The sequence below is a fragment of the Zootoca vivipara genome, chromosome Z, assembly GCF_963506605.1.
Source record: "Zootoca vivipara chromosome Z, rZooViv1.1, whole genome shotgun sequence".
NCBI classification, from domain to species: Eukaryota; Metazoa; Chordata; class Lepidosauria; order Squamata; family Lacertidae; genus Zootoca; species Zootoca vivipara.
In genome coordinates, this window is record NC_083294.1 from 44,445,358 (window position 1) to 44,473,302 (window position 27,945).

General features: G+C 44.6%; 1 protein-coding gene across 3 annotated transcripts in view; it reads right to left on the reverse strand.

Annotated features, from left to right (window-relative positions):
• LOC118083811 (transmembrane 9 superfamily member 2) overlaps positions 1–27,945 on the reverse strand; it is a 62,539-nt gene that overhangs the window by 15,025 nt on the left and 19,569 nt on the right. For all 3 annotated transcript variants that reach the window (XM_060270535.1, XM_060270533.1, XM_060270534.1), the window contains 11 exons: positions 26,466–26,593; positions 19,080–19,191; positions 17,260–17,339; positions 15,897–16,005; positions 11,005–11,137; positions 8,295–8,414; positions 7,345–7,402; positions 4,821–4,980; positions 3,975–4,126; positions 2,874–2,985; positions 1,016–1,187 (listed from right to left, as the gene is read on the reverse strand). In XM_060270535.1, coding sequence (XP_060126518.1) covers positions 1,016–1,187; positions 2,874–2,985; positions 3,975–4,126; positions 4,821–4,980; positions 7,345–7,402; positions 8,295–8,414; positions 11,005–11,137; positions 15,897–16,005; positions 17,260–17,339; positions 19,080–19,191; positions 26,466–26,593 — 1,336 coding nt within the window. The remainder of the gene's footprint in view (positions 1–1,015; positions 1,188–2,873; positions 2,986–3,974; positions 4,127–4,820; positions 4,981–7,344; positions 7,403–8,294; positions 8,415–11,004; positions 11,138–15,896; positions 16,006–17,259; positions 17,340–19,079; positions 19,192–26,465; positions 26,594–27,945) is intronic.

The window sequence follows — 27,945 nt, forward strand, 5'->3', positions numbered from 1 at the left end:
AAGCTCGATCCACCTTACAAATGCACATTGTCCTGGTTCACACGTACAGTAAGAAATCAGCATATTTGCACTTTTGATTACTGGCAGGTGAATGTTAGAAATTTCCTTTCAGTGCTGAATAAGCCCTTTATATGGCAGAAGAGCATTCACAGCCTCATAGTAATACTCTGAAAGAAAGCACCCAGAATAAAATGGCCCAGGAATGCATGAATTAATGATGGCCACATTCAAACCCAACATTTAAAGCAGTATCACACCACTTTAAACAACCATGGCTTCGCCCAAAGAATCCTGGGAACTGCAACTAACTAAGGGTGCTGAGAGTTGTTAGGAAACACCCCACCCCATTCCCCTCACAGAGCTCCAATTACCAGAGTTCCCTAGCAAGGATTGATTGCTGAACCATTCTGGTTCCTGTAGCTCTGTGAGGGGAATAGGAGTCTCCTAAGAACTCTCAGCACCTTTAACAGACTGGTTCCCATAATTCTTTGGTGGAAGCCCCAGCTGTTGAAAGTTGCATCCAATTGCTTTAAATGTATGTTGGAAAGGTGGTTGATGCCTTTGTGCTCTGAGTGGGTCTCATGTGTCACATGCTCCCACACATACTCTTTTCTTGTGCCCTCCAGATGTTTTAGACTACAACTCCAAATATCGCTGGCCATTGACCTTTTGTAGTCGAAATCATATGGCAGCCACCCGGATAGGGAAGGCTGTTTAAGCCCATATTCTGCCATACTGGGACTTTAAGATATCAGGGGCGGGGGAGAAAGGAAGAGCTTGCAGCTGAGTAGCAATGTAGTATGAACCTTGCAAGCAGAAGGCCTCACCTTCAATCCATAGCACCTCCTGTTCAAAGGATCACAGGCAGGATGACTCATCTAAGGCAGAGGGCAGCGAATCCTAACTTGCATGGAACCAAAGTCTAGCTTGGTACAAGGTGCCTTCGCATATGCCCCTATACGTAAGACACATCTCCCAACTCTGAGACGCTCAAAGACTTGAGAAATCAACTCACCAGTAAAAAGGAAGAAAATCAAGACCATGATCATTGTATATCCGAAGTATAAAATGGTGCTGGCAGTTCCTGTGATCTGAAGTTTTGAGAAGAAATAATGGACTGCATAGATGAAGAGATAGACGGCGGTGAAGCTGCTAGTTAAGAATGACCTCCACCACCAATGATAATCCTAGAGGCAAATCAAAAGAGGTTAAGAGGCAGGGAAAGCATGAAAGACCCAAAAAAATCCTTCCCATGTTTATTTAGTGGACAAGCCTTAAGCTGTCCTTGCACCTGTCCACACTTACTAGTCTGAACTATGCTTTTTTAGATTTGTTTCCCAGAATTCTATTTCACAAATCCCTGCAGGACAAATCTGGCCTACCAAGCCGCTTCCATGGCCTGCCAGCCCCTGCAAAATCAGGTGCTTCTTCGGTTTGCCCTTCTCTTCCTCCTCCTGACACTGTCCTGTTGCTGCATCTTACCAGCCAAGAGAACTTGCGTCAACACTGCCGTGAGAGCAAAGTGCTACAAAGGAGAGGTGAGATGAATGGTCTGTGCCTACATGTTTTTTTCTGTGGGAATGTGTCTGCATGTAAGTGTGTGTGTGTGTGTGTGTGTGTGTGTGTGTGTGTGTGAAAAAGAGAGGCGTGTGCCTGCGCATTTTAGAGACAGAGAAAAAGCTGACTAACCCCCCCCCCCCTCAGCCTAGTGTCATTTGACCAAAGAGCTGTTCTTCTTCAGCCCAGGGGCACAACAAACAGTTCAGAACCCTGTTTGCGGCTCACCCATGTTATCTAGAAAATTGAAACTAATTCCTACACTTAAGAGCTTATTTGCATGGCAGGCCTCAGGTATCTTCACTCAATGCAGCTGGTCCCTTCACTCAAGACATCTGCTTGCAGCGTGCCAAACCCCCAAAATCTGTCTACCACAAGTATGAGAATGGAGTATTATAGACTGTCCACATAATGAAGCAACATCTCTGTGACTCCGCCACTAATAACAGCACCAATATAAAACAATATAAAACACCACCACTTTTATATTACACAATCTGCATACATTTGTATGACTTTTTTCTGCTGTTCCTGCAGGTCACGGGGAGGAGTTTAGTGCAATCCACCAAAGCTTTGACCGGTCCACCCCTTTGGCTTTCAAAATCATCACCAAGCCTATACACTTTCAGGACTAATGTCACATTGCACTCTCTTCCCTTTAGTTAGAGGCAAGATCCCAAAGGGATCTGCACCCAGACTTGCAATTCTTTCTTCCGAGTAGCTAAACTATGGCTTTCATTGAGTCCTGGGTAAAAAGTAATTTTCAGGATGGAGCTACTTAGCAAGGGAATGGGACACAAAGATGGCAAATGTAACAAGGGGACAACAACCTATGCTTTTTGGGTTTTTTCATTCCAGCTGGTATGCAGACGCAATCGCATCTTGATGATACATTACAAAGACTGATTTGGCACTGAAAGCTGCAGCAGTCTGTTACGTTGGCAACAGCAAATAGAAAGGGAGGGGATCCTCAGTTTCACTCCCCACCCCTTGGCATCTTGGCCTACTGCCGCCATGCAGAAGTGTTTTCCTCCGCCGCTATTCCTAAACAGTTGCCCTCACAGCCAAGCTGCTTATTCCACAGAAAGGAGTCCAGGCTTCCCAAACATAGCGTCACCCACTTTCCCTTCCAACCAGAAGGTCTATTACGCACAGCTGGCAGCCACAACACGCATAAATCTTTCCAACGCAATGGGGCACCGATGCACCAGCAAGCTTCAGGTGTTGGCTCAGCCTCCCTGATGCTGCCAGCTGGAAGCCGATTCCCGTCCAGCAACATACTAAGCTTGGCAATGGAAGCGGCAGGTCGGTTTTACCTCGGCACATAGATGAAAATAGCACAGCAAGACCGTTGCTTCTGAGCATGTAATCAGGAGGATGATAAAGACTAAGAACAAGAAGCCGAACATGTAGTACATTTGGTGAGACCTGGAATGAGAGAAGTCACTGGGTTAACCTTCGCCCAAGATCTCTGCACCCTCCCTCCTTTCTCAAGGTTTAGAATCATGAAGGCCTAACAAGGATTGCAGGTGGCATTGTCACAGCAGGAAGAGTTCCAGCCCTCACCCCCCCCCCCAAGTTGGTTAAAGACTACAATTCATGATATGTTTAATGTCTGGCAATTAGGCTGTGGTTTTTGAGAATCCAAAGCCTCAAATTCTCAGCCAAACAAGCTTCCATCTGTCAGGTTCCCACCTCTCACCTACCTGAACTCAGAAACCTCTCTCTATCACATACCAACTTATGCACCTGTGCTTCTGAATAAGTTGTTGTTCTGTACATAGATTACCAACTGAAAGGCAATGGGTCCAGAACAGTGACTCAAACAGACACACAACAGCTTCACGGTATGATTCAACTTTAGAACCACTTTCTAAGTATGCAACATCCTCTCTGGCTCCTTTCATGGCCCAACTGTAATTCTATATAAAACATTCTATGGGATTTTATAAACTTCCAGAATTGGATAACATCAACTCCTGAATGATATATTGGTTAGTTTGGATGTTGCTTCATTGTAAAATATATTCTCTTTTTCCTGTGCTTTTTTGTTCCTTTCCCAAAAAATTTTGATCCCCCCCTTGGGAGCATTTGGGAGCTGTATTTCAGCTACATCTGTTTTTCATTGCACTCTCTTCCCTTCAGTTAGGGGCAAGATCTTTAAGGGATCTGCACCCAGACTAGCACCTGCTGTTTTGAAGAACAAATGAATGACCAAACCCCAGCAGGAGACAATGGGAAGGAGACAAGGAGAGCAGTAAACCATGCAGAGAGCCAGCAGGCAACCTCTTCTATAGATGGGTGCTTTGGGCACACACAGCAGTCTTTCTTCATTTAATTATTTCTCACAAAGAAACAGCAGTGTGCCCGACATGTAGCTTGGTAATTTCAAATTCAGAAAAGGAGGAAATGCTCACCAAATGCTGTTTAAAATGAAGAAGAGCTGGATAAAGATACACCCAAAGGGGAGGATGCCTCCCATGATGATGCCCGGAAGAGGCTTGGTGAAAAAGGACTGCTCCGGGATTTGACGAGGAATCTGGTTTGTACGCACCGGGTGCTCAATGGGCTAGGGAAAGTAAACAAAAACAAACACACACACACACACACACACACACACACACACACACACACAAAATTAACATGGCAGACACATCTAAGGAAACAGCAAAGCCACATTTAAAAGGTGCAACAATTTCAATATGTAGAAATATGATTATTCCCACAACAGGCAACAATTATGGCTAATGCACCCATGTACTTGGAGGGCCATTTCTGATCTGAATGAAAGACCTCTGTGTAGGAAAAGCAGTCCCAAATCCAGAGATGTTCCTATCTTTGCAGAAGACCCCCTCAAAAACTTTCCATGGGCTGCTGTAGTCGAAATGCTGCAGCCCGGATCTTCTTTAACTCGTGCTGCAACACAACACATTGGTGCTATACTGCAAGAAGTCTTCTGGCAGTGATTGTGCAAAGGTTGCCAAACAACATGAATATATTTTCTCCTTCTGCTCATCATCCTTTAGACCCAGGTCCATGGGTTCAAGAAATGAAAGGAATTCTCAAGTGGTATAATAAGTAGCTTTAAGTGTGTGTGTCATAGCTGCCAAGTTCTCCCTTTTTTAAGGGAAATTCCCTTATGTTGAATAGGGTTCCTTGCGAGAAGAGGGAAAACTTGGCAGCTATGGTGTGTGTGTGTGTGTGTGTGTGTGTGTGTGTGTGTGTGTGTGTGTAAAATACATTCTACTGAATTTCTAACCCACCTTCTCCTTGAATCCAAAATATGCACCGACAAAGGTTAATGGGACAGATATTCCAAACCACATGGCCAAGATAGCAACCAGCGTGCCAAAGGGAATAGCAGCTGAGGATCCTTTCACCCAAAGAATAAGGTTCATTATGAAGAAGTCAGCAAAGACAATTCTGAGGGAACAGAAGATGACCAGGTTCAGTGTTGGCATGGTGTTCCTAATTTAAGAACCTAACAAGAACCCAGATGGATCAGGACAGGCATCCCCAAACTGCGGCCCTCCAGATGTTTTGGCCTACAACTCCCATGATCCCTAGCTAACAGGACCAGTGGTCGGGGAAGATGGGAATTGTAGTCCAAAACATCTGGAGGGCCGAAGTTTGGGGGTGCCTGGATCAAGACAAAGGCCCATCCAGTCCAGCAGCCTGCTTTCACAGTGACTAACCAGGTGCCCCAACAGGAAACCCGCAACCAGAACCTGAGAGAGCAACAGCAACTCTCCCTTCCTGTGGTTTCCAGCAAATGGTATTCACAAGCATTACTACCTCAGACTGTGGAGGCAGAACCCTGAGGTTCCCCAGCCCTTTCCTAACCAACAGGTGCATGTAAGGGTCCTTCAAGGGAAGGAATTCATTTCTTTATCCTACCACAAGCAGCATCTATGCCTGCACCAATATATTGCATCCTCTACAGAAGCCATAGTTTCACTGTAGCACATCATCGGCAGCTGAAACCACCACCATGCAATGAACAGAAGGGAGCGTCAGCTGAACATCAGCTGGCTTCAGGCAAGGCCATTGCCACACTCTGCAGCCTGGGACTCATTGCAAAAGCATTTTTAAAGCCAAAAGTACAATGCTCCATGCACTGCCATATTGGACCAAAAGCAAAGAGGAAGCCAATTCTAATTAAGTCATAGAAAAATTATATCTTTCTTTTTCAGCCAGGAATATTTAGGGGACAAATGCCATCTAATCTCCTACAAGATGGATATCCTTGCAAACCTATCACTGTTGTGTACAAAGGCAGGTTGTTGTGGTTGTTGTGGTTGTTGTTGTTGTTAAGCTTTGCCTAAGCAAAGCAAAGCAAAACTCTCTTTCACTCCTCCAAAGGGAGAAGAGGGTTGGGGGAGGGGAATCCTGCTAGTCTACAAATTCTCAAAATCAACCCAGTGTACGTAACTGCCTCAGGCTGTTTATGGCATTATGCAAATTTGCCAAACTAGCACAGCATAATCAAGACATCTGTTCTTATTTTGTGCTGTCCCCACCACCCCAGGCAATTATTCAACTTCTATGAAATGGAATTTGCACATTGGAATTAAAACTATCAGCATGGTATTTTGCCATTTTGTACTTTGCCAAGATAGTCATCTAGATGATAGCCAGGATGTACATTTCTGGTTGGGACTTCTGGTATCAGGCTATTTCACACCCTGCTGCCAAACAGTCTCATTTCTAGTCCACTGTCTATAGGTATTTTTAAATTTTGAAAGAAATAGTTACAACCATGCTTCCTAAGACCGCCAAGTCCCACATGTCACTTTGCAAGCAGAAACACCAGCAACACTGTCCTAACCATAGTTTGCTCAGTGCTGAAGTGACTCTTAACCATCTCAGCATTGCTGATGTGGTCCAAGCGAAAGCAGAGCAATGTGTATAGCAATGGCTGGGCTGCAGGAGTTGCCAGAAGGAGGCGTAAAAGGTGCCACCCAACCACCTCAACGACTCCCGCTCCAGATTTGGGTAGAGTTTACTCCTTAGACTTTTCTCCTCCCAAAGATGTCCCACAAGGCAGTGGAGGTTTAGAATCAGAGACTCTTGACTTAAAGCACCACTAACAATCGACTAAAAGTCAATGCATGACACCGTAGCTTGAAGAGTTTGCTAACCAGTTAAGTTTTGCTTCAATACTACCATAAGCATACCACAGTTAAGGCACCCAAGACTTACCAAAGATAGTTTGTTAAAATAGAAGAGGGATTTTAAAAAGAAAGTAAAACAGGAACAATTGATGCACTTACAAACATGGGGATCTGGTTCATAGTTGCATGCACTCAAGAACATGGAAATGAAGAGGAGCTGCATGCGTACAACTGGATTAGATTACAACTGGAGTAATATTCAGATATGCACACTTCTTCAGATACACTGAAACAGAAGTCACCAGACCCTTATATATAGTGGGAGGGTGGGGTGGGGTTTTTCTCAGGAGGGTAGTAGGAGACGGGTGATTGACTCAATGGGTATGGTAAACCTGTTGACATCTGGTGACTTCTGTTTCGGTGTATCTGAAGAAGTGTGCATGCACACGAAAGCTTATACCAAGAACAAACTTAGTTGGTCTCTAAGGTGCTACTGGACAATTTTTTATATTTTTTTATATATTTCAACTGCGTCAGACCAACATCTACCTGAATCTAGAACTGGAGTAACTGTCAGTCATGTGAGGTAAGAAGCATAGGCCTTTGTGCATATTAACCAATTTGCAATGCAGAAAATGAGTTTTATAAAAAGAAAGGTGTGGGGAATACTAACCCTGGACACAACAGAGCTGTCAGCAACACATTTGTCTTCCATTTTTCACCTCTAAATGCTGAGAAGAGAAGAAAAAGGTAATCACTACATTTAACACTTTTATAGTAGCTGGAAGAATTTATATATATGTTTAATTCTCAATAATTTTAACACTATATTGTTCACCATAGTACTATGAACTGCTCTGAATCTTCCCTGCTTATAGAAACTGAACCCCAAGGAGTGCTGATAATGATCCTCTCCCATAATTCAAACCAGCTCAATATCCTGTTCATAATTGACAGCTAGGATCCAGTAAAGCTTTTCAGGCTCCCCCCCCATCCTATGTACTTGTGTAACACTTCAAGCAAACCTCCCCATGTTTCACAACCAATTTGCAAAGGGTCATGAGAAAGAGAGAGGGCACTGCAGTTCAGAAAAGGAGTGGGGAGGTAAACACTGATAAGAACACCCATTGTCTTATTCTGTTACCTCTTGGTCTTTCCTGTCCCTGCTAAACCAGTGAAAAATCACTAGCAGTTCCCATTCTACAAGGCAGAAGAAAGGCTAAGAGATTTTGACCCAGGACAGCCAATCAAGGGCTGGGCAGGAACCACCCTTGGCTTTCCACTTCCTAGTATGATCAGCGGAGGTGAATGGGGGCGCTGCCCCACCCCCACCCAACCCACACTTGCCTGCCTGCTAACATATAACCAACCCAGGTTATATGTTTCCTTACCCTCAGTGCTGCCCTTATAGAATTCTGATGGGAGGAGCATGACAGCAAAACTAGATTCAGCAGGCTCTGCCAGTCCTTGGCTCTAACTTTGCATATCATTGTCCGCCTACTGTTGCCCCCCCCCCCACTTCCACCCTACCAGTCTCAATTGGGTACCACCGGCCGCTGAGCACAATCTCTGTGGTTTCAACAACAGCCTGGCCACATTCCATTACACAAGGCTTGCACTTACTTTTGTACATCCGAGCAGATACATAGCCTGCTGGGGTCCCCAGCAAGACCCACAACACAACGGCACAGGTCATCAAGGCCCCCCTGTTGGCTGGCGAAAGGAATCCAAGGCAGGCAAGGACTGAAAGTGTGAACACAGAGAACAAAAGTGTGTGACAGAAGAGGTTCCCTGATGTAAATTGGTGCAATGTTCCAAAAATGCAAATGTGCCCCCAAGGTTGAAACTTTCAAAACACAGGGTGAAGACATTTCCTATTTGTCCAGGTGTTTAGATCTTGGAAGTATATGATTTTCCAATATATTTACCAACTGCTGGTTTTACTGTATTTCAACTGCAATATTGTGGCTTTTAGTGATGGGAATTTTTTCCATCTGGTTACTTTATTGACCTGCTGTTAGCTGCCCTGTGCTCCATAATGGAATAAGGGCAGGATATAAATTAAAAATCATAAATGCCCCCACCCAAAATCGGAATGTAAGGAGTTGCCTTATGCTAGTTCAGACCATTGGGTCCATCTAGCTCAATACAGGGATCTCCCCACTAACGCAAGACTCAACGTTCCTGGGTACCGTGCATATACGTGAAAGCCAAACTCTGCCAAACGCCACCACAATCGCTCCCTCCAGACTTCCTTTCTCAAACTCCAACTCTCCACAGGCCTCAAAGGTCGATGCAAAGGCTCATGGGGTCAAAGCTGTAAAGGCCCCTGAGATTGCTATCCATTTCCCCACTCTTTTCATGCCATACAGTGGTACCTCTACTTACAAATAACTCTACTTACGATTTTTTCTACTTACAAATGGAGCTACGTCCGCCACCTTGGATGCGGTTTAGATAGGATTTTTTCTACTTACGAATTTTTAGATAGGGTTGCTTCGACTTACAATTTTTTTCTCCCAATGCATTCCTATGGGATTCGACTTACAATTTTTTTCGACTTACAAATGTGCATTCGGAACGCATTAAATTCGTAAGTAGAGGTACCACTGTATTTGCAGTTTTCCTGCTCTTTTTGGGCTGTTTCTGCCCCTTTCCAGCCATTATGCAGTTTAAAACAAGTTATTTAATTATTTCCTGTGCCACACTTGTACGCAGTTGTGGGGAGATAGCAGCTCTCCAGGATTTCAGGCCGGGGAGTGGGGGAGTCTCGCAGCCCTGCCTAGAGACATGAGGGGGCCTTTTGCAAGCAAAGCAGGTGCTCTGTCATCGAGATAAGGTCTTCCCCTCACGCATCAAGCTTTTGAAAGGAGTGAGGAACATAGCTGTCAAGTTTTCCCTTTTCTCATGAGGAAGCCTATTCAGCAAAAGGGAATATCCCTTAAAAAAGGGGAGAACTTGACAGCTATGGGAGGAACCTGTGGGCTCCAGCTATCATTGGACTGCAGCCCTCACCAATGGCCACAGCAGCTGGGGCTAATGGGAGTTAGGAGCCCAGCAAGCTTTTGGAAGGCCAGAGGTTCCCCATCCCAGTTTTAGAACAGCTTTATGTCCTGTGGGGAATCCTTTCCCCTATGGGAATCACCAGACAAGGAAGACCCACCACAGGACCCCATTACGCTGCCAAGGCTTCTGGGACATGTTTGCAGGCAAATGCATGGGAGCACTAGGCAGCCTCACTGAACTGCTGGGATGGCTTAGTTGGCAGAGCACGGGACTGCAGATCTCCAGGTTGTGGGTTCAAGCCCTACACCTGGCTAAAAAGATTCCTGCATTGCAGGGACTAGATGACCCTCAGGGTCCCTTCCAACTCTACCATTCTGCGGTTTGAACTGAGGGTGCAGATGATCAGTATTGATAGCAAGGCTTCTTCTAAAAGGGAAAGACTGCTTGTCAGTACTGATCCTCCCAACCAAATAACCCTTGGCAAGCTCCCAATGAAAAGAACCATTGAATTGTAGACTAGGAAAGGACCCTGGCAGCCATCTAAGTCCACCCCCTGCAATGCAGGAATCTCAGCTAAAGCTCAGAGTTTCCTGAAACATCAAACAACGAAATACTCTGCCTTAGAAAACTACACCATTCCTGTCTTTCTTTCTTTCGTGTGTGTGAGGGAAGGGTTGCACCTAAGCAGTACACAGTGTTTGCTTTGCACAAAGAAAGCCCCAGGTTCAACCCCACTGCATCTTCAAGTAAGACTGAGGATGCCTCCACCTTAAGCCACTGACAGTCAGTGTAGACAACAATACTGGGCTAGATGAAACAATGGTCTGACTTGGAATAAGGCATCCTCCTAGGTTACTAGTCCTCAAGATCTCAGTTGGTTTTGTGACCACTCAGCTCCACTGTGCATAACTGTAGGGTGGTGAGCTTACACACACACACACACACACACACACACACACAATCTTTTCTCCTGATGACTACAGCTGCTGCCTCAAAGTATCCATCTTCCCAGCGGCCAGCTGTCCCCAGGTTTATGTGGGGTGGAATTGCATATGAAAACAGGCAGCACAAGAACAGACAGGAAGCTGCCTTATTCAGTCAGACCACTGGTCTATCGAGCTAAGTACAGTGAACACTGACTGGCAGCAGCTCTCAAAAGAGCCGCTGACAATCCATGTAGACAATGCTGAGCTAAGTTGACCCAAGGTGTGACTCGGCATAAGGTGGTAAATATCAATATTATTATTAACAACAACAACAAAAACACACAGAAAGCCGGTCTTGCATAAATAACGATGATGATTTCAACCAACCTCCTGCTACTTACATAAGGTAATAAATGTCATTATGAAAATCTGCGTCCCTTGCCCCAGGAAGACAGAGAGCAGCATGCCCTTCCTGGGAGGCCTAAACACATCTCCATGGACCAGCTTCCACCCAAACTCCTCCTGGGCGTCCTCCTGTAATAACATCTCTTTATTAGGCATACATCATGCAACAGTGAATTAGTACAAGCCAGACGTGAAATTCACTTTCCTAGCCTGATTATCTTCCAGATTTTGTTTCTGAAGGGGACTAATTGCATCAGCGTTGTTACTCACTGGTTTTACAACTCCCTAATGGGCTGCTGGGGGGGGGGGGGGCTTGCGTGTGCAGAGGATGCAGATATATTAAGAAACACTTATCTTGAGAAGGAGAAACAAACACTAACATGCTTAGCTAGAGTGCCGCAATGTTAATTGATATTAAACAAAAGATCATGTTCAATTTAAGTGCTATCGCGAGCATTCAACGCATTTATCCATCTTTGTCTTCTGTTGACTAACAAGCCAGTTTCAAATCTGACATGAAAGGAAAGGAAATACCATGCCACAAAACCAAGGCCTAGGTTCTATCAGGTGTCAACTCCTGTGGTTTCCACACAGGAGGTTGGATGGCGGCTAACAGATTGAGGTTGAATCCTGACAAGACAGAAGTACTCTTTGTGGGGGACAGGAGGCGGGCAGGTGTGGAGGACTCCCTGGTCCTGAATGGGGTAACTGTGCCCCTGAAGGACCAGGTGCGCAGCCTGGGAGTCATTCTGGACTTACAGCTGTCCATGGAGGCGCAGGTCAATTCTGTATCCAGGGCAGCTGTTTTTCAGCTCCACCTGGTACGCAGGCTGAGACCCTACCTGCCCGCGGACTGTCTCACCAGAGTGGTGCATGCTCTAGTTATCTCTCGCTTGGACTACTGCAATGCGCTCTATGTGGTCTATGTGGTCACCTTTGAAGGTAACCCAGAAACTACAATTAATCCAGAATGCAGCAGCTAGACTGGTGACTGGGAGCAGCCACCGAGACCACATAACACCCGTCTTGAAAGACTTACATTGGCTCCCAGTACGTGTCCAAGCACAATTCAAAGTGTTGGTGCTGACCTTTAAAGCCCTAAACGGCCTCGGTCCAGTATACCTGAAGGAGCATCTCCACCTCCATCGTTCTGAGGTCCAGTGCCGAGGGCCTTCTGGCGGTTCCCTTGCTGCGAGAAGCCAAGTTACAGGGAACCAGGCAGAGGGCCTTCTCGGTAGTGGCACCCGCCCTGTGGAACGCCCTCCCACCAGATGTCAAAGAGAAAAACAACTACCAGGCTTTTAGAGGACATCTGAAGGCAGCCCTGTTTAGGGAAGCTTTTAATGTTTAATAAATTATTGTTTTTTAATATTTTGCTGGAAGCCGCCCAGAGTGGCTGGGGAAACCCAGTCAGATGGGCGGGGTATAAATAATATTTATTTATTTATTTATTGTTACTATAGGGTGGCACTATAGGGAGCAACAAGGCAGCGGAATAAAACATGAAATCAAAAATGCTGTTCCAAATCAAGGACGCTGTGTTCTGCACCCCCAGCACTGCTGAAACGTTCATTTCCCTCTTTTTCATCTGGGGTTAGTTACTGCACCAATGTGACCAAATGTTAGCTTAAGTTCTCTAAACAGAACTTTGTGGCAGAATACTACTCCCCAAAATGAGTCACTCCTTTTTTCACTCCATATTGTTAACATCCTTAACTTTTCTTCTCATTCCCAATGGCAGGGAACACCTTCATGGCAAAGGTTTAGTGGCAAACTCCCTTTTCAAAGCTCAAAATTTCCTTTCAAATCAAACATTGTGCAATGTACCTCAAAGCACTTGGCAATGGGCATCTCCATTCCTGTCCAGTTAACAAAAGCCAGTCTAGAAAAAGGAGGTGCCAACACTCACTTAAGAAATACTTGAGCACATATTTTGCTGAGCCTCCATAGTGAGATAGCTCAGGGGGAATTATTTTTAATATTTTTAAAGGGTTGTTCTGATACTGTTTTAAAAAAATGTGTTTCTAAGATGCCCCGATGAAGGCAATTCATCTTTCCAAAATGCACTGGGCAAAATAAAACACATTGGCAGTTTGCCAACATGTTTTCATTTCTCTATGTTTCCACCTGCTGCAATGCATACATGTGATACACCACATATGTTCATGGTATATGCTATCTTTTTAAATGGTGTATGCTATCTAAAGGCAAGGAACCATGCTTGTTTCCCTTCAAAACGACAGTTCCAGTAAAAAACAAGTACATCAGAATTTCAATCAAATAAAATTCATTTTCTTAATCAACTGAGATCCATTCAGTCAGATGAGAACCCCACGTCAAAATACCAGGAGTCCTCTATGCACCAAAACAGAGGTTGTTAATTACCTGGTGAAATTAAAGAAAATGAGGTGAACATTTTGGACTCATCCACCCAACTTGCTTACTGAGCATCTGCCCATACAAGATTTGCTGATCAGCAACTGGTTTGACTGGAGCCCTTTCTGGGAAGAGTGTGTTAATCAACAGGCCACACAGCTATTCCTAGAGTAACTCCTCTCAAGGCGACAACCTTGCTTCAAACACACTCTTTCTCTACCAAATTTGCAGTTGGGGAGAACAATGAAATAGAAGCTCAATAACTTTACTTCCCTTCCCTATCATTACCAATGCAATCTACATTACTTATTGAAAAGTGGCCTGGAAATTGTTTCTTGTCCTCTGCAATCTTGTTCCTGCACTAAACAAAGACACTTTAGGTAGGATAAACTTTAAGAAGGATGTTGACAAGCTGGAAGGTGTGCAGAAGAAGGAAACCAAGATGATCAATGCTCTGAAAAGTAAGCCTTATGAGGAGCATTTGAAGGAGCTGGGAATGTTTAGCCTGGAAAAGTGGAGACTGAGAGGAGATACGACAGCCATATTCAAATACCTCAAGGGCAGTCACATGGAAGAGGGAGCATGCTTGTTTTCTCCTGCTCTGGAGGGCAGGACTCAAACCAATGGCTTCAAGTTACAAGAAAGGAGATTCTGACTAAACATTCAGAAAAGCTTTCTGACAGCAAGAGCTGTTCCACAAGGGAACAGACTCTCACAAGAGGTGGTAAACTGTCCTTCTTTGGAGTTTTTTAAACAGAGGTTGGATGGCCATCTGTCATGGATCCTTTAGCTGAGATTATTGCATTGCAGGGGGTTGAACTAAATGATCATCAAGTCCTTTCCAACTCTAAGATTCTTTGATTCTTGTTACTCAGGCACCCAGCAATTCTTCCACCCTCCAAAGGTGGGCACTTTCCATAGAAGGGTGTGGTGGGACACATTCTATTCTGTGTAACCTTGGTTAGAATCCTGGGAGCCAAATAACTAGGAAGCTGAAAAGAAAAGCTTCTATGGGGTTGGTTAAGAATATAAGTTTAAGGTTCCCCAACATATGATATTTAGGTTGCCAAATCACTGCTCATGCAGCATATCTGGGAAAGTTAAGCCATGATTAAACTCCCCCTGCAAGGAGACAATGCAGCAAAAAAATATTTTCCCTAGAAACCTGAGACATAGAAAGTTCTTGCCGCACCAACACTGCTGCCTTTAAAGCTTGATACAGTCATACCTCCGTTTACGACCACAATTGGTTCCATGGAGCCGGTCGCTCCCAGAGTTCATCGCTCCCCGAGGCATGCTTCTGTGCATGCACAAAGCACCGATAGAGCGCTTCTGCACACACACACGCTGCGCAGATCGCTTCTGGGCATCTGAGCACCACGGAACCTGGATGTAAACACTTCTGGGTCCGCAGTGGTCGGAAACCGAAGCAGTCGCAAACGGAGGCGGTCGCAAACCGAAGTTTGACTGTAGTGTCTTGCCAGTGAATAAATCAAATTACCTAAGCAAAGCATGAGAGCTGAGCCCCTGATTTGTTTCATATGAAGCAAGGCACTCCTCACCTTGGGAAAGCAGGATTTTTGTAAGGCTGTTCATTACTTCCAAATGACAGCTGATGGAAAGTCTGTATTTTGCAGACTTTTGCTTTAATTAGCTAAGTAAATACGGCCTATTTGCTTAAAGTTTTAAGAGCTCTTCACTGAAGCGGCCACAGGAACCACTTCCCAAGCAGACCACCTGTAGCTTTCTAGTGAGCGGCTGGGGAAATGGAAAGACAAAGGAAAGCAAGAAATGCCTGGCCTTTAGGAATGGCTCCCAAGGAAAGCAACAAATGGTTGCTGCAGAAGGGGCAAGAGTTCCTCTGTCATCTCCCTCTCAGCTCTGCATCATCTGTTCTCCTTCTCCCACAAGACTAGAACTTGGGGTCTTTCAGTTAAGCTGAATGTTGGAAGATTCAGGGCAGGCAAAAGGATGTACTTTTCACGGTGCAACTATGGAATTTGCTCTCCCTAGGGGTAGCCATGGCCACCATCTTGGATGTCTCTAAAAGAGGATTAGATAAATCAGTGTAGGTCAAGGCCATGAATGGATGGTAGCCATATTGCCTAGGTTCCACCTCCACTGTGGAAGGCAGCATGCCTCTGAATACCAACTGCTGGGGATCAAAATTGGTGAGAATTGCTATTGCACTCATGTCCTGCTTGTGGGTGTCCCATAGGAATATTTCTGATCACTGTGAGAAGAACAGGGTGGTGGTCTAGGTGGGCCTTGGGCCTCGCCCAGCAAGGCTCTTCTTGTGTTCTTGTGTTAAGGTAGGGAGCAAAGTGCCCATCTTTTCTTCCCAGTGTTGCAACAGTTATAGTGGCACATCTTGCCCTCAACTGAGAAGGGGGACTGCTATGCTAGCCTCTAGACTTCACAAAGCTACTCAGAATCGCCATTGTTCCCTTGCAGCACCAGCACATTAGTCCAGCTCTGCCCCCCCCCAATTTCAGAACCCCATTTTACTTACTGAGGAGTCAATCTGGTTGTATCTTGCAATATCTTTATGCAAAGTCCTCAGAAGGATCATGGCAACCATTCCAGACAAGAAGAGCACAATTACAAGGGAATTCATTATGCTGCAAGTGAAAAGCAAACCCAGAGATAGTAAACCGATCCTATGTGGCATCAGACACAATTCTTAAGTCTATGATGTAGCACTGAACACTCAAGTCCAGGGCAGAAGATCAGTGGCAAAACTAGCAGCATTGCAAGAGTGATTCGAAACTTTAAATAGGATTAGTCAAAAATGAACAAGGGACGGTGCTATGATGAACTGCTTGATGAAAAGTATTTTAGGTTGGGTTTTAGGTTTTAGGTGCTGCCCTGACATCTCCGGGCAGGACTGGGAAAGACTCGCGACTGAAACCCTGCAGACCTGCTTTATGACAGGCTTTTATAATATTTGACCTATGCCTTATAACACTACACTAAGCATTTCATGATTAAAATATATGTATCAGAAGCACACGTGCATATGAACTTTATGCCCCTTTGAACTCCGACACAAACCATGATTTGCACTAAAGAGTTTAGATTCTAACCCATGAAGTGGGTTTCCAAGTACAGACAAGCCACAGTTTGGTCATTTCACCTCCAGTTGCACATTGCAGATGGTATCTCAAACATCAGACACCAACAGCAGAGCAACTTCCCAAACCAACAGTTTGGATGTGAACAGTTTGGATGTGAACAGTTTGGGTGTGAACAGTTTTTCTTCAGCTGTGGTTTTCAAACATAGCATCAGATCCTAGTTTGTGGCCATTTACAAAGTATGGTATGCCAGGTGATATTTGTTCAGATGTAACAAACCAGTCTGGTTCCTCAAACCATAGTTTGTTTGATACATGCTTACTTTGTACTGTGTGCTTCAAGACTGAGAAGAGGTTTCCCCTTTATCATCATATTTTTTTAAAGGGGAAGGGGGGAACTCAATCCACATTCACTGTGAGCTTTTTTCCTTAACAGTAAATAAAAAACTCAGAGATAAAACTCCAAAACAAATCAAATGACAGCATTAAAAGAATGTGATCAACTGTAACATCTCAGAAATTCTCTGAAACGAGAAGATGAAAGTAAAAAGTGCCGATTGCTTTTCTTCAGGATACAGAAGGCACATTCTTTGCATGAAACACAATACTTTGAGCAGCTCCCAAGAGGGCCAGTCCTGAGGAAACTAAGTCCACAAATGAAAACATGAGACGTTGGCTGGCTTGAATGCTAGCTGCCTTCTTTCTAACCACAAGTTCCAATTCCCCCCAAAATAAAGCAAGATTCAGATCTTCCGAGTTTTGCTGCAAGCTATTTCTTTCAGAACTTTCAACATCTCTTACCTAAACCACTGGATGTTGGTATGGGGCATGGATTCCAAGATGTAGTCCCATCTCGAAGCCCACTTAATATTGTTGTTCTCCTGCACGGTAAAAGTATGAGATGAACAATGGAACACTTCTCAGAAAACAAGTCTTCATATATTTAATTATCACTAGCTAAACTAACTCATTGGGTAAGCTAACCTGGGAGTAGGTGCAACTGTGTCTGTTACACCAGAAAACAAACCACTAGCTGCAACCGGAAGCTAAAAGGAGGTCTCAATCCATGCACTCAATAACTGTCCTTTTCTATAGTGAGGAATGTACAATGGTGCTGCATAGAAAAATATCTGATTGGTAGAAGGGGGGGAGCAGTACCTGCATATACTGAGATCAGTGTGGACAATACAGCTACTGGTGCAAGGTGATTTACCTGTAAAAGCAGATACTCCCATAGGGTACAAAACATCTTGTGGTTTTTAATGAAGTTAACGTTACATACCCAAGTTAAATTAAGTCTTCTTAAAAAGCCAAATATTGACAGGCAGTTCATTCATGTAGTCAAATTAAGAGGACTGAGTGGCTCAATGGAATGGTAACAGGATACAGAAGCTTGCACTTCAAGGTCATGGGTTCAAGTCACATTCCATTTGGAAGGAAAAATGAAAGTTGTTAGCCCATGACGGCCATTTGGCTGCCTGGGCAAAAGCTAGCTAATGGTCTCCGCCGACTTCCTTGCAATACAGGTGTCTTGCATCACAAAAACCTAACTTTAATTGCCACCCTTTGGGGTTAGTCTCAACACAGCTATTGGGAATGGAGCGGATATGGAAATCAAGCTACTAAGCCCTCTCTGCAGTTGACCATGCTGTGTCATATTCAATCAGGACTCTCCTCTAAGCAGGCTGTCAATCAGTCGTTCAGTGCCAACACCAACTTTTCATTAAGAGATTAAAGCAGAGTCATTCCTTCCACCCCAATTTGGCTCAGCAACTAAATGTGTGCTCAATATAGGCTAAGCAACTAGAAGAGAAGGGCTTGTTCCTTTGTGGAAAAGGCTCCCAATCTCCCTTAAAAAAATGCAAGGTTATTCTTGGATAGCACATGGTATATATTAATCATAATCATGAAAAACAAGCTCTATTTGGAGAAATATCAATCGACTATGTCATATGTAACTGAGTGCAGTATATATTTACGTGTTCAACTGTGGGATGTTTGTACAATTACTTATACTTCAAAAATTAAAAATGAACTACATTAAACAACTTATTGGGGTTTCAGGCTAAATCAGGCATCCCCAAACTTCGGCCCTCCAGATGTTTTGGACTACAATTCCCATATTCCCTGACCACTGGTCCTGTTAGCTAGGGATCATGGGAGTTGTAGGCCAAAACATCTGGAGGGCCGCAGTTTGGGGATGCCTGGGCTAAATAGACAGCTAACTCTGAATTTAAAATAAATACAGTGGTGCCTCGCTAGACGAATTTCATTCGTTCCACGGGTCTTTTCTTATAATGAAAAATTTGTCTAGCGAATCCCATAGGAATGCATTGAAATTTTTTTGATTTTTTTTTTTGCCCATAGGAACGCATTAATTGAATTTCAATGCATTCCTATGGGAAACCGCGATTCGCTAGACGAATTTTTCATAAAACGAATTCATCTAGTGAGGCAACCTCCGCTCGAAAAATCCTTTCGTTAAGCGGAAATTTCATTAAGCAGGGCATTCGTTAAGCGAGGCACCACTGTACCCAGGTTGCTCCCCCATTGCCTATAAAAACTGATAATCTGAACCGTTTTAAGAAATTATAGCTGCAAAACATCTCTCTTGTACTTACTTCAAATTTCACAGAGTAACTGTAAATCAGATTCAGCTTGCTGTTAAACTCTGCAGAGATTTCCATGGGGGGGCCTTCACAAGACAAATTGTTTATATCCGTTTGTTTATAACTACAAAGATAAAATATAGTTTATCACACCTGATGATGCAAGAACCTTCACTGCAATTTCTACAGATTCACTGGCATAGTGTTAAATGTTTTTGTTTTTCTGAATCACTTTGCCTGAAGTGCCAAGTGTTTTTCAGAGTCCAGAGAATTTTTTGTGAATTAAACGCACATTGCAAAAACAATGAATATGGCTTCTGAGCACAAAACAAGTCTGAATGTAAACTCCAGTGTTGTTTGGGAGCTTATTACTTCAAATCACAAGCTAGCTTTATGCACCAGCCCCAAAATCCAGGGTCATAACACATGCTACTTCCCCCCCTCCAAAAAAAAGTTTATTAGTATTAGATACACTCCATGTAAGAGGCCAAGAACCAGGCATTCCAGCATACATGCCAGGTATAATATGGTCATTACACAATTGTCCCCCACACTATGTTGACTAATTCAAAATGAGTAGCCATACGCAACCTGAAGAAAGTGAAATCCAAGAGCATCCACAGAATCAAAAGCAGCATTATAAGGTTAAGGGGCACTTTGCAAGTGACCAACTATCAATTTTTCTTTAATAATAATAATAATAAATTTTTATTTATACCCCGCCCTCCCCAGTCAAAAACCGGGCTCAGGGCGGCTGACACCAACAGAATTACAATAAAACATAAAAACAATTAATTAAAATACAGATTAAAATACAGTATTAAAATTTAAAGTGCAGCCTCATTTCAAGTAGGCCATAAATCCAAGCCATGAGGGAGGAAAACACAGGGGTCAGGCTGAGAATAACCCAAAGGCCAGGCGGAACAGCTCTGTCTTGCAGGCCCTGCGGAAAGATGACAAATCCCGCAGGGCCCTGGTCTCCTGGGAAAGAGCGTTCCACCAGGTTGGGGCCAGTACTGAAAAGGCCCTGGCTCTAGTAGAGGCCAATCTAGCCATCTTATGACTCGGGATCTCCAGAATATTATTATTTGTGGACCTTAAGGTCCTCCGTGGGGCATACCAGGAGAGGCGGTCCTGTAGGTACGAGGGTCCCAAGTCGCATAGGGCTTTAAAGGTCAAAACCAGCACCTTAAACCTGATCCTGTACTCCACCGGGAGCCAGTGCAGCTGGTAAAGCACTGGATGAATGTGATCCCGCGGCCGGGACCCTGTAAGGAGCCTCGCCGCGGCATTCTGCACCCGCTGGAGTTTCTGGGTCAGCTTTAAGGGCAACCCTGCGTAGAGCGAGTTACAATAGTCAAGCCTGGAGGTGATCGTCGCATGGATCACTGTGGCCAGATCGGGGCGAGAGAGGTAAGAATATGGACATTGCTATGTTATAAAGTACCAGCATCCCCACCCACCCAGCACAACCCAAGAATATATAAGACAGCTATTGCACAACTGAGGAAGCTTGAGCACCCCAGATGCTGTGGGACTACAATTGCCAACATCCCATAGCATGCTGACTATAAGCATAGGAACATAATGGCCCATCCAGTCCAGTATCCTGTTCTCAGAGTGGCTAGCCAGATGCCCATGGGAAGCCCAAAACAAAAGCTCAAGCACAAGAGCATTTCCCTCTCCTTCATTTTCCAGCAACTGATACTCAGAAGCATACAGCCTCTGGCTGCGGAGACAAAGGATGGATGGAAATCCAACAGCAACTGGAAGGCCACAAGTTCCCCACCCCTGATGTATCAGCTGCTTTGTTGTGATAATTGCAGTGAAAAAGACACTTGAGCCATTTTTCATGTATGACAATTGAAAGCAGCCTGCGCAATTTACTTCTGCAAGCAGACTGGGAACGGACCCCAAAGCAAAGGAACAGATCCCCGAAGCATAGCAAAGCAACTTGCAATTTATTTATTTATTTATTTATGTACAAGAATCTGCAGCGAACAAAGCAATGGGAAGACATTTAAGTTACCCTGCAGCTATGAATTCAAAAGGCAACTTTTTATTATTTCAAGTCCAGGTGAGTTTTGTAACAACTTTCATGTTGTGTGAACCTAACAATTTGCAACATGAGAAAAAAGAGGCCTGGACACCTTGAATAACCTGCAACTGACTCACTGTGCTCCAGTTACAACACCTGCCCGTGAATTGGGGGTTCCTAAACAAGAAGGCATGCCCACTGAAGAGGTAAATGGGATTGAAATCTTAGGATTCCCTGACAAATAAGAGAAGTATTAATATCCGCATTTTAATTCCATGCAAACAACTCAGCCTAAGGTTGTTAGATTCACCATGAACAGAGCTCGCATACTTCTAAAAAGCAATACAGCTGGGAAAGGGTTTGTAAGATGCAACTTTCACCATCCCTGCAGACCTGCAGAAAAAGCAACACTTGTGGAGCTGCTTCTGACATCAGAGAGTTGTCAGAAGGAAAGGGAAATGACCATGGTAGAATCTGGACCACGTGGCTCCTAATACGCATTACCCATCCCTATCGGGTATCTGGTTCACACCCCTTCCCTATCATTCTGGCAAGGAGCTTCAAGACACAGGAAGCAGAACAACTAGAGGGGCAGGGAGAATAGAGCAGAGTTTAACCCAAGGAGCCTAACCTAACTCTTGAGGCTGAGCCCTAGAAACAACACTCAACAGTCCTCCAGGAGTTGTGAGTCAGCACCGACAGCCTGGAAACAGCTACTATAAGAGCTCTTTTGGGCCCATTATACACTTACAGATTTCAACCCTCTCGGTTAATGTTTTGCTGCCAGTTATTTCTTTGAAATAGCTGTAGAACAAGGCTGGCCAATTTTAATTTTAGCCAAGCAGCACATGAAAACGGAGGGCGTGACCACTCCATAATCTTGCACGCACATTCTCATGGCACACATACAGCCCACTCTCCTCGGCTGACACATGCAGATTGGCTGGGGGGGAGGTATTGCCCCCACCACCATTTTTGATCTGATGATTGGGGTATCTGCATTCCCACCAGGGCAGAGAGCTCTGCCCAACCAGCATTGCATCCAATTTATTTTTGATGCTGCTTCCAAAACTGGGGAGCCAGAACATGGTATAATGCAGCTTTTCGTGCTCCTGGTTCATTTTGCTCAGGATTGTCCACAATGACTGGCAAATGGTACTCCAGGATTTCGAAAAGGGAGCATCCCCAGCTCAATCTGGAGACTCCAGAGATTGAACATGACACCTTCTGCTTGCAAAGCGCTCTCACTGAGCTATGGCCCTTCCCCAGTTTGCTGGGGTGTTGGATCAAACTGTTGAACACCTCCCCACTGCTGTTTAATGCTAAGTTTCCAGAATGCAGAGCTTAAAAAAATAAAAGCAATCTTCATTGTGATTTGAAAAGCCTTACAAAATGCAACTCCATCCACATTTTGCCAGGAGTGACCTCCCACTACTTGCAGAGCTGGTTCAATGCCACTGACAGCAACACAGAAGAAACACAGGCCAGATCAAGCTCAACTCCAAAGGAAAGGGCTAACATTTTCACTCTAACCCGTCTCCTTCCCTTGAAGCAAAGTAGATCAGTACTCTTACAAGGAACTACAGGACCACCTAATGGAGGGAGAGAAGATAGCAGGCATTGCAGGTGAAGCAACCCGTATTTTCAAGCACCTCAAACCATTCTCTTACAATATATCTTCAGACTACATGTGGCAGCAAACATCAGTTTTGTGATTGATTGATTGATTGATTGATTGATAATAGATAGATATTGTAGATAGGCACAGAGAAAATGTGTTTCAACTTCTTATTGAGCACAAAATCTCACGGTGCCTCCCATAAAGACAAACACTAGAGAATGAGAGATACAGGGGTGTCAAACTCAAATTCATCGGGGGCCGCATCAGCAGTTTGGTCACCCTCAAAGGGCCGGTTGTATCTGTAGGACTATGTGTCCACTCTTTATTATCATAAATTATTCTCACTGCATTCAATTATTACTGTTTTTTGTAATAATGTAAGTAATAACTAGCTCTGAAAGCAGAAACCTAGTCAGAATAATGGCAAGTAGATATTCAAATGTACAATTATTGTACAATTTATTGAAAAATGATTTTTGGTAACTGCACTGGGTGGTGGAGGCTCACTAGGGTTTCATGCCGGACCTTTGCAGAGCTACTTGTACCTGGAGATGCTGGGGTCCTTCTGCATGCAGGACAGATGTTCTGCCAGTGAGCCACCACCCTTCACCAAAGGGACTGGCTGAGGTTGACTCACTGGAGCTGCTCTCCTGGTTCCAGGGTTTAAGGGCCAGAAGTATAAAGCAGCATCCTATGTTTCTGAGGAGAGGGAGAGGGAGGGGAGGGAAGGAGGGAGGGAGGGAGGGAGGGAGGGAGGGAGGGAAGGAAGGAAGGAAGGAAGGAAGGAAGGAAGGAAGGAAGGAAGGAAGGAAAGAAAGAGGGAGTGGGAGGGAGAGAGGAAGGAAGGAAAGAGGAGAGAGAAAGAAGAGTAGGAAATAAGGAAGGGAATAAAGAAGGAAAGAAAACGAAAGAGGGAGAGAAGACGGAAAGGGAGAAAGAAGGAAGGAAGTAGAGGGAAAGAAAGAATTAAGAATGAGGGAGAGGAAGAAAGATGGGAAGGACAGAAGGAAGGAAGGAAGGAAGGAAGGAAGGAAGGAAGGAAGGAAGGAAGGAAGGAAGGAAGGAAAGAGGGAGCAGGAGGGAGAGAGGAAGGAAAGAGGTGAGAGAAAGAAGAGTAGGAAGGAAGGAATAAAGAAGGAAAGAAAAAGAAAGAGGGAGAGAAGACAGAGATAAAGAAGGAAGGAAGGAGAGGGAAAGAAAGAATAAGAACGAGAGAGAGGAAGGAAGAAAGGGAAGGGGGGGGTCGTCGCCTTGATTCAGCGCCAGAAAAGAGCGCGAAGGGACCCAGGGACAAAAAGCATTTCCCGTGCAGCGTGAGGCAGCGGGTGTCCGTTTTAGGAGAAGTGCGTAAAGCCTCAGAGTTGCACGTTTGTGAGGCTGAGCCGCGGCAGGAGGAGGAAGAGGTGAGGCAAGAGGAGGAGGAGGAGGAGGCGGCTTGCTGGATCGGTGCCTGGCAGCGCCGTGCGGAGAGTCCCGAGACTCTGGGACGCAGCAGTGCTCTGTAGCACTTTGAATCCTCCTCCTCCACGCGGCGCTGCTGGGTGCTTTGTCTGTGCTTCAGCAGCAGCAGCAGCCATTTCCGGGCGCCGAGCCGTGGCAGGAGGAAGAGGATTCAAAATGCTACAGAGCACTGCTGCGTCGCAGAGGCTCGGGACTCTCCGTGCGGCGCTGCTCCGGCCGCCTTTCTACCCCCCCCCCCGGCCCCAGCTGTTTGTCGGCGCTTTGTCAGCGCGGCGCTTCAGCAGCAAGGTCCCGCTGCTGGGTCGCGCTGGCTGGGGCGCTCGGCGGGCCACATGACGAGGTCTGGCGGGCCGGATTTGGCCCCCGGGCCTTGTGTTTGACACCCGTGGAGAGATAGGTAGAAAAAAGGCAGTGAAAGAAAACTTAACTATGCCCCCTTGTGGAATGCATTACCCCAAAACAGTTATTGCAAGCCATTCAGGAGGGCAGTGGTTCCCAAACTCTCCCCCCCCCCCCCTGAAAATTGCTGAGACTCTTGGTGGATCACTTAATGATTTTTCTGCCTTGTTGTAGCAATCATAATGAGCTGTGCTAAAGGCTGTGTCGTTTTTAATTGCATTTTTGCAGCTTCTCTTATTTCTTATATAATGCATTTGGATGCATTCCATAGATTTCAGATTGCAATACAATAAGAGAAATAAAATAAGCAATCGAAAATGCCATTAAAAATCAATACGAGTATTTGGTGCAACATGCTGGTTAACTGACCAAACCCAAAGAGCGCTCACTATTGGTTCCTCATCCTGGGGAACAAGGGAAAGTGGAGTGGCCCAGGATTCTGCATCTTTATAAACGACTTGAACAAAGGAATTAAAGGGATACTCATAAAACTTGCAGATGACACCCAACTGGGAGAAGTAGCTAATGCCACAGATGAATCCCAGATTGGAGATTGGAGAAATGGGCCAAAACTATTAAAAATGAATTTCAACAGGGATAAATGTAAGGTTCTGCACTCAGACAGGAAGAACCAGCGACACAAATATAAGATAGGGGACACCTGGATTGCCAGTAGTACAAGTGAAATGGATCTAGAGGTTTTAGTAGACCACAAGTTTCACATGCATCAACTGTGTGATAAAGCAGCAAGAAAAGCTAATGCTCTTCTAAGCTGCATCAACATAAATATAGCATCCAGATCAAGATACTGCTCTATTCTGCATTGGTCGGACTACACCTGGAATGCTGTATCCTGTTCTGGGCACTTCAGTTTACGGATTTTGACAAGCTGGGCATCCAAGATGATTGAGGGTCTGGAAACCAAGCCTTATGATAAACAGTTGAGGGAGTTAGTATGTTTAGCCTGGATAAGAGAATACTGAGAGGAGATATGATTATCATCTTCCAACATCTAAAGGACTGTCACATGGAAAACGGAGCAAGCTCGGAGTGTGGGACCCAATCCAAAGGCTTCAAGTTACAAGTAAAAGGATTGCAACTAAACATCCTGGAAGAACTTTCTGACAGCAAGAGCTGTTGGACAGCAGCACGGTCTCCCTTAGGAGAATGTAGACTCTCCTTCTTTGGAAGTTTTTAAGCAGAGGTTGAATGGCCAGCTGTCATGGATGCTTTAGCGGAGATTGCAGAGGGTTGGCGCAGATGAACCTTGGGATCCCTTCCAACTCTACAATTCCACAATTCTCTAATGAATGTGCCGTCTTCCACCTTCAACCACAAATCCACAGGCACACCACAGACCACCTGAACGACACTGAGGGTCCAACAGACCACAGTTTTAAGAACCTCCGCAGTACGGTAAATTCAAATCGTACATCCATTGAGCAGATCTGAACAGGACGGAGAGTGTTCCGAGTCTGCACTTCCTTAAGGACAGAGTTTAACAGATTCAGTATCCAGCATAAACAGGAAAGCGAACATATATATAGGTAAAGAACAATGCAGGAACACAAAAAGTGGAATGCTCCCAGGGCCCTCGCGCCGCCTCCTTAAAGCCTGAGTAGACTCTCTGAATGCAAAGTGTGGAAGGGAAAATAAATAAATGGAAAGCAGGGAACTGTGGGCTTCCCCTACTCTCCATTTCTTTATTATTCCCCACCTGCGACAGGTCGCAACTGCATAAGAAAGTGGGTGCATGTTGCAGGCTTCTTGTACTGCTTAGCATCCCAACACCAAATAGAGCAGGCAAAACAGAGCTCCATACGAATAGTATCTGCCTGTGAAATGACACGCTGTAAATTGTCAAGTGCCCAGCGGTTACCTTTTGGGTTCCAGGCGAGCTGTAACCAGGCGAGCTCCGAGCCAGTTCTCATTCTGCGCACTGTGGTACGTGATCGTAATATCAACGTGGTTGAAAAGATAGTAGGTGTTCTTCTTGTTGAACTCAGACTTGGGGGGGGGAGAGAGAAATAGAGCCATTAAATGCATAAAAGTATTTATTATTATTTTCAGTATTATTTATTCCATTTTTTAAATACAGCTTAATCTTTTTAATAAAAAAGAAGAATCCCAAGAATTCTAGGAATTGTAGTTCACCCCTCATGGAGCTACGATTCCCAGCACCTATAACAAACTATAGTTTCCAGGATGCTTCAGAAATAGTCATGCGCCTTAAATGTGCAGTGTGTATTCAGTCTGTATCTTGTGTGGATAGATCCAACCTTTGAAGTCGCACTGAAGGTTCAAGGAAACCAAAAACGAGTGCCGGAAACACAAATGCTTTTCTTGGGAGTGGAATAGGAAGCACTACCCATTTCATTCACTGTACACGCTTTCGCTCCATTCAACTGTTCAGGCTCTACTTTTTCATGCACCTCCAGCCTTACCCAATAATGCACTGTTAATTTCCAATGCAATATGTAAAGCAGCCCTTTGTTTCTGGCATATAAAGGGTGGGCTTTGGAATAGTGGCTGCAGTTCCTCTAGGACAGGGGTGTCAAACTCAAATTCATCGGGGGCCGCATCAGCAGTTTGGTCACCCTCAAAGGGCCGATTATATCTGTAGGACTATGTATCCACTCTTTATTATCATAAATTATTGTCACTGCATTCAATTATTACTGTTTTTTGTAATAATGTAGTCCCCTTGGAATGCCCTCCCACCAGATGTCAAGGAAATAAACAACTCCCTGACTTTTAGAAGATATCTGAAGGCAGCCCTGTTTAGGGAAGCTTTTTAAAATGTGACATTTTAATGTATTTTTAATCTTTGTTGGAAGCCGCCCAGAGTGGCTGGGGAAACCTAGCCAGATGGGCAGGGTACAAATAATAAATTATTATTATTATTATTATTATTATTATTATTATTATTATTATTATGCTATGACACTGTTTCAATTGTATAGTGCAGACTGAGTCCTTGAAGAGTCTCTGGCAGAGTAGGCAGTGGATCAATTGTCTGACTCGGTATAAGGCAGTTTCATGTGTTCACCCTGACTTGTATGCTGAACATTCTCCAGGACGTGGTGAACCACAGTGACTTAGTGGGCATTCAGAAGACCAGTTGCTATGAGAAAAATAATAGCTCACAACTGCTCCATCACACAGTCATCACTATGTAAAAACAAGTGTGTGAATCATCTTTTTTTTTTCTAGCTCCCAACAAAGGCTGTAGTCAAGTGTCACTTTCTGAAAGTCTCAGTGATTACTATCAAATTGATATTGGCTGGACAAATAAAGAAATAATGTAGCAAAATTATTTCTGGACTGCAGATGGGATTTTGTGTGCTTGACTAATCCTC